This window comes from Penaeus japonicus, unplaced genomic scaffold, assembly GCF_977035675.1.
Source record: "Penaeus japonicus unplaced genomic scaffold, GWHDUDI00000001_assembly GWHDUDI00000039, whole genome shotgun sequence".
In the NCBI taxonomy this organism is placed as follows: domain Eukaryota; kingdom Metazoa; phylum Arthropoda; class Malacostraca; order Decapoda; family Penaeidae; genus Penaeus; species Penaeus japonicus.
This window is the reverse complement of record NW_028234441.1, coordinates 5,512,849-5,520,348: the sequence shown is the minus strand read 5'-3', so window position 1 is coordinate 5,520,348 and position 7,500 is coordinate 5,512,849. Positions and strand designations below refer to the sequence as shown.

Below are 7,500 nucleotides of genomic sequence, written 5' to 3'. Positions count from 1 at the left end.
TTTTAGAAAACAGATGTCTAATTGCAATTTTTTTGTCACAAGAGACAATTGCTAAATTTACTTTATTAACTAAATTTGTTTTCTTTGATTTTTTTGTTTGATTGCTTTATGTAGAGTTTCTTGATATCAGAACTTACTTTTCTAATATCCAAGCTGTCCTAATAACCAAAACCTTTAAATACAGATTTCTTCAATTTCCCAAGACTAGGCCAAAGTGACCTTAGATACAGGCAGAATTTAATGCTCAGCCTGTGAAAAAATTCATAGATAACAAATTTATCAGTATTTATCGTTTTTATTATTATTGTACCTTTTTTGGTACAGTCAGAACTCTAATCAGGATAATGAATATATCAATATATATAGATCAATATGTCAATATATATATGTATATATGTATATATATATATATATATATATATATATATATATATATGTATATATATATATTTACATTTATATATATATATATATATATATATATATATATATATATATATATATATATATATATATATATATATATATATATATATATATATATATATGCACTAAAAAATGTACACACACACACACACGCACGCACGCACGCACGCACGCACGCACACACGCACGCACGCACGCACGCACACACACACACACACACACACACACACACACACACACACACACACACACACACACACACACACACACACATATATATATATATATATATATATATATATATATATATATATATATATATATAATATATACATATATATATACATATATATGTACACATATACACAGATATGCATATAACAGATACATATACAGGGCTAGATTTATAATGGATAGCCCTAGGCCCCCCGCTAAAGGGCCCCATATTCCACAACACTTACCTTATCAGATCACCATTAATTTATATTACTAGGGGTTGTATTGCAAACCGAAAATTGTAGTAAAAGTTATTATTACAGTCAATAAAATAGATGATAATAAAAACAGACATCTTTCTTTTAATACATCATGTAATTTGATTTCTATGTTAAAAGGAGCCACAAATCTGAAGTGACCTTATATGGGAGAATATAAATGGCTGTAAAGCTATTCATTTTGTTGGAGAAAGAAAAATGTATACATATACATACACATACACATACACATACACATACACATACACATACACATACACATACACATACACATACACATACACATACATATATACATACACATACATACTTATACATACACATACACATATATACATACACATACATACTTATACATACACATACACATATACACATACATACATACATACTTATACACATATATATATATATATATATATATATATATATATATATATATATATGTATATATATATATATATATATATATATATGTATTTATATGTATATATATGTATATATATATATATATATATATATATTTAAATATATGTAAATATAAATGGATATAGATATATTCACACACACACATACACATACACGCACACGCACACGCACACGCACACGCACACGCACACGCACACGCATGCACGTACACACACACACACACACACACACACACACACACACACACACACACACACACACACACACACACACACACACACTCACTCACTCACTCACTCACTCACTCACTCACTCACTCACTCACTCACTCACTCACTCACTCACTCACTCTCTCTCTCTCTCTCTCTCTCTCTCTCTCTCTCTCTCTCTCTCTAGGTAAAGCAAAGTTCTCATAACCAGATTTCAGCCATTTCATTACTCTATAGGACTGGAGGATCCATCCCCATCATTGTAATAGACAAATTAACATATTAAATATGAGGTTATTTACAGCTCAACAGATTGCCAATCTTTAATCTTGTAGTATGTGTGAAATTAATAGAAATAACAGATTTGAATTTTCTACATTCAATATATATTTCTATTTTTGTTTAGGGTTGCACGTAGTCATTACCTTTTGTGTGATTACCTTTGGTTGTTAATACATTTTTAACATTTGTAAAACTACCCAAATAATTACTTTTGCTATAGTGCACTGTGCCCTTTTCAACCAGAAAGCAATAGCCAATATGAAAAGTAATTTTCTTTTCCATATTTGTACATACAGATCTGCACACCATGTTATCGGAACTACTCATAGAGTGAATTATTTGCACGTTGATGTTATTTTGCAATAGGCTTTTCCATATTAAAGTTAGTCCCATTGAAAATTTGCTCATGATCCATTCTTGGATTTCTTTCTTTCAATAAGGTCAGAGTGTTTTTGTCGAGACATTTTGCTTTTATGAAATACTCAAAATCTGGTTGCGCATATTTTCTCTGGGCTATTGGAAGTTTATTATTATGCAGCAGCATGATAATAAAGAAATTTATTATTGATAATATTTATTCATTATTTCTGTGTGAGGCATCAAGGATTCCATGAAGGATTGATAGTCTGAAAAATTTTGGACATATTTCAGACACAATGGCCAAGGTTCCAGACACATTTGCCATAATGCATGGTTTGCTCGGTGTTGTGAAGTCAGAATTTGAGTCTGCAGGCCAACTGTCACCAGAGTTACTCCGCTCTTTGCACATGCTTCATGGGCAGACTCTTGTCAGCGCTCTAGACTTGATTGATAGCAAAAAGGTATCTTTTCTTAATGATTTTCTTTATTCGTATAACTTTAAGCAATATCTGGTATTACCATGTTATTACTTTTCATCATTATTTTTATTATTGATGGTGTCATTGCTTTTATGATAATTTTCAGGCTAAAGATGACTATGGGAATGATGATGAAGATTAGTATAATTTGAATATGAATATTTTCAAAAGTTGTAACAGTTCTGTCAGTCAAAAAATGTTTTGTTCGGTGCAAAAAGTTTCATAATAAACCTTAAGGAGAGACAAACATACTTATCTTTTATTGAACACAAATGTTCCTTTTTTAGGTCACAATAGTCACTTCAAACAGTGGTCGCTGGGTCTACCAAGTTACAGGAAGTGCCGGCACTCCCTATGTATGCTTGCCCGACTCCATCTTCTGTCAGTGTCCAGCATTCAAGTTTTCTGTACTTAAGAAGAAAGACAGCGTGATGTGTAAACATGTTCTTGCTGCAATCTTGGCAACAGCTATGGGAGTAACAGACAAAAAGACCATTTCTGATGAGTATATGATGGACCTTCTTTTTCATATGGATTAACCCTCTCTGGACGGGTGGTACAGTACTGTACCGCTCATTCAAAAGCCCAGTGGCTGGGCGGCACAGTATTGTGCCAGCCATTTAATTGATTTAGGCCTAATAATTCGAACGCCCCGGCATTGGGACATTCAAGGCTGGAATGCCCCCGTCGTGACTAGGTTAATTGTAAGGACTTCTTTTTAATAACTAACGAATTCTGTAATTGTATCTGTTGTGATAAAAGTCCAAAATGAAATGGGCTGGTCTAATGATGTTAAGAAAATGCATTCTAACTCTTTTGAAGCTTTATCTAAAGAATAGGCAGTTTTTTAGCTTAAAGATTTTAGTAAATTGTTATTTCACTTTCTTTCCATTTGAAGTTGATAATTAAATTGTGTAATACAGCAGAAAAACAATTAAAAGTTATCAATGTGTAAAACTGGATTACTGAACCAGTGTAGAACTAAAAGTTTATAGTTTAAAACTTTCAGTCAGTACAAAATTATATTCTACTTGGGAAGGTAAAAACATTATTGTAAGTTTGCTGTATTATTTTTTCTTTACCAATAGTTCAAAAGACAATTTCTTTTGTCATTCATTGCATTTTTTTCTTTGAAGCAACTATAGACAAAGTTTCATTTTAGAAAAGGTCAGTGTGAGGAACTGTTGAATTTGTTTAAAGAGAACATCTCTGTTATCACATCCTTATCTCATATTATCTTTTTCTGTTTGTCAATGTTATCAACTTTCTAGATAAATAAATAACTACCAGTAGAAAGACAAATAAAGGATAATTATAGATGGATAGGTAAATAAAAGTTTTCTATTGAGTCAGTGATTTACTTCAAAGGTCTAAAATGCAAGGCACTATGGAAGGACACTTGGATATATAAGGCACCTATAGTACATTACACACATTTTCTGAGTGTAAACTCTTGAGTGTTGTGAACATGTACAAAATTCATCAATAAAACATCTTCGAAAAATATATCTAATGCAATATTAAATATTACATATTTATCATAGACATTTAGAACATATTAATGTAACAATCTTTTTTTTTCCTGTGACTTCTGGAAGACCTTCAATGATTTAGAGAAAAATCCATATTCATCATCTCTCCATTCACACACTCATTAACCCTTCCGAGACAGGCAACATCTTGAATACAAGTCTACATATGATATAATAGCAAAGTGATACTTATTAGAATTTTGTGTTTTAAGTCATCATAACTGATGGAATAAATAACTTGTAATTTCAACAAAAAAAAAAAAAAGAAAAATGCTGTACAAAAGTGATCTGATCCCTCGAAAATGCCTGTCGCAGAAGTGTAAAATAGAGCTATTATTCCTACAAACATTATGCAAGTATGGTTGGAATATTGATGCATAAGTGAAGTAGACAACTTAATCACAAACACATCTAAAATACAGTATCCAGAATTTTTTTTTAAAGGTAGACCCAAGACTGACATACCAAACAGTTTTTTTTCAATTATCAGAGAAAAATGTACAAAATCATATAAATAAGTATATTGATAAGCCTGAGTAAACTGCATTTATATTAACTCTACTGGCAATAAAAATGATCAGCACAGATTGTTATGCTAATATTTTTTAATCCCAAACTGATGGCTTGTGCTTAATGTCATTAAAGTGACTGGCTTTCAAGATATCATATTAAGTGAGATCATGTTAGATATACATTTGTGGTGTTCTGCATGTATGCATTTCATTAATTTTGGGAAAATGAGGGCAACTCTAATGCCATCTTAATTATTCATTAGCTGTTGTTATTAAATCTTTGAACAGTAGAACCAACAACAAAAAGGGTCAAATTTTACTTTTCTTCCAAGATAGAAATCCTATATCAATGGTACTTCAATGGGATACTAAATTATGACTACAGAACTTAGGCTTACAAACACCAACCATATATTACACCTTAATTCTAATATTTCTTAAACAAACTCTTGAGGATTTCCCTCTCATAATAAACAAACAAAGAATTTCTTAACAGTAGAATAAAAAAAACTAACCTGATAATTTTTTTCCTTTTAACTGTTAATCATACCTAATCATTTTAACACAAATTTCTGACACCTAGGTATAAGCATGCATTTGCCAATCTCTCATGTTCAAAGTTTCAGAAATAAAAATCATTTAAAATATAATATATACATTGGGTTGGCAAACTAGTCTGAGATGAAATTACATTCTGAAGTATGTTAAATATATCAAATATTAAACTAAAATCATAGATTTCCTGTAATGATTTGAAAGTAGGGTTTGTCAAGCACCTTATTTTTGTTTATTTCAATAGAAAACATCACCAGTTACAACACAATTTCAAAAATTTATGTCTCTTTTACACAGTTAAAGCACATCTCTTGGACTAAATTAACCATAACAAATTGCTGTAAACCATAATCATGATTATCAATCTATGAAATTCATCTCAGTTTCCTTTGTGTGAGCTTCCAATAATATGCATAAAAATAATAAATTGTAAAACAGCAATTCATTGTTCAGGAGCATAAAGAGAAGAATTACCATACTAATCTGACTAAATAAGCACTTGAATGGTTTACTATGTACAAAAGTCCTTATTTAGCACACCAAAAAAAAAAAAAAAAAAAAAAAAAAATATATAATATATATATACATACATATATATATATACATATATATAAATATATACATATATATCATATATATATATATATATACACATATATACATACATATATATATACACATACACATATACATACACATATACATGTATATACACATACATTATATATGTATATATACATATATACACATACCTATATACATATATATATATATATATATATATATATATATATGTATATGTATATATATGTATATGTATATGTATATGTATATGTATATGTATATGTATATGTATATGTATATATATGTATATGTATATGTATATGTATATGTATGTATGTATGTATGTATGTATGTATGTGTGTATATATATATATATATATATATATATATATATATATATATATATATATATATATATATTTATATAATAATAATAATAATAATAATAATAAAACAACTTAGGATAAAAAAAATAAAAAAGTTACCTAGGAATGGCTTAACATGATACCTTACAAAAGTCTATTTGTGATTTTGCTGGAGGCTCTAAATGAAAAATTAGTAAAAAGCATTCCAGCCCCGAGATTCTATGACCGCTTCTCCCTTTTTGAGTCTGAGAATCATATCAAAGGATCAACAAGAGGGTCTCTTTGCAAATCTTGGTCCTCATAATCGCTGTCATAGGCATACTCATCATCATTCTCAATTGGGTCGTCCACATCTAGTTCCACTTCCACTTGGATTTCCTCTGCTCTCTCACTGTCGAAGTCAACACTGTCCTCATTTTCTTCCCCTTCACCCTCTTCCAGGTTCTCCATTGTGTCGTCTATGCTCACAAAAGATGGAGAACCTTCTTGAATACGAGGAACAAGATCTCCACTCTCATTCTCTTCCCAGTTTTCTCTCTCATGGGCACGTAGGTGTTCTCTCAGTTCAATTCGTGTTTTAAAGTCCTCCCGGAAACAAATAACACATATTAACATGTTGCTATGGTATTTTTTTCTATGGCAACGAAGAGCTGATGTATCTGTGAAGGTTTTCTTGCATAAGTCACAAGAATATGGACGCTCACTCGTGTGTTTCTTGACATGGAATTGTAAACTTTCACGGTTATTGAAGGACTTGCCACAACTCTGGCAACGGAAGGGCTTTTCTCCAGCATGGGTTCTCTCATGGCGTATTAAACCAACGATCTGGGTGAAGCTCCTCCCACATAAACTACATGCATAGGGTTTGAGTCCTGAATGTATTCGCTCATGTGCCTGGAGGCCAGACTTGAAGCGGAAAGGGCGGCAACACACTTGACAGGAATAAGGTTTTTCTCCTGTGTGTAACTTCATGTGCTGCTTTAAATGGGTGTTGCGAGAAAATCCTTTCCCACAAATTTTACACTGTACTGGCCTTTCCCCAGTGTGAATTCTCATATGAGATCTCAAATTGGACTTTTGATTGAATGATACATTACATAGTCCACAAGTAAATGGTTTCTCACCAGTGTGAATGCGCATGTGCCGAATAATGTCAATTCTCTGGCGGTATCGTTTGCCACAGATGTCACATGGGTAAGGCCTTTCTCCTGTATGTACTCTGATATGTGAAATTATGTGGTCCTTTGTCTTAAAATCTTTCTTGCAGAAGGGACACTGATAAGTATTTAAAGG

The 7,500-nt window shown here is 31.2% G+C and overlaps 2 protein-coding genes across 5 annotated transcripts in view; one reads left to right on the top strand and one right to left on the bottom strand.

Moving 5' to 3' along the window:
- Positions 1-5,756, top strand: part of LOC122259487 (zinc finger SWIM domain-containing protein 7) — a 7,039-nt gene extending 1,283 nt beyond the window's left edge. For all 4 annotated transcript variants that reach the window (XM_043026297.2, XM_043026296.2, XM_043026298.2 and 1 more), the window contains exons 2-3: positions 2,492-2,661; positions 2,967-5,756. In XM_043026297.2, the coding sequence (XP_042882231.1) occupies positions 2,497-2,661; positions 2,967-3,218 (417 nt within the window). In that variant the 5' untranslated portion in view covers positions 2,492-2,496 and the 3' untranslated portion in view covers positions 3,219-5,756. The remainder of the gene's footprint in view (positions 1-2,491; positions 2,662-2,966) is intronic.
- Positions 5,757-6,257: 501 nt separating this feature from the next.
- Positions 6,258-7,500, bottom strand: part of LOC122259489 (uncharacterized) — a 7,675-nt gene continuing 6,432 nt past the window's right edge. Inside the window, exon 3 of the mRNA XM_043026299.2 lies at positions 6,258-7,500. This exon is cut by the window's right edge and continues 548 nt beyond it. Coding sequence (XP_042882233.1) covers positions 6,460-7,500 — 1,041 coding nt within the window. The 3' untranslated portion in view covers positions 6,258-6,459.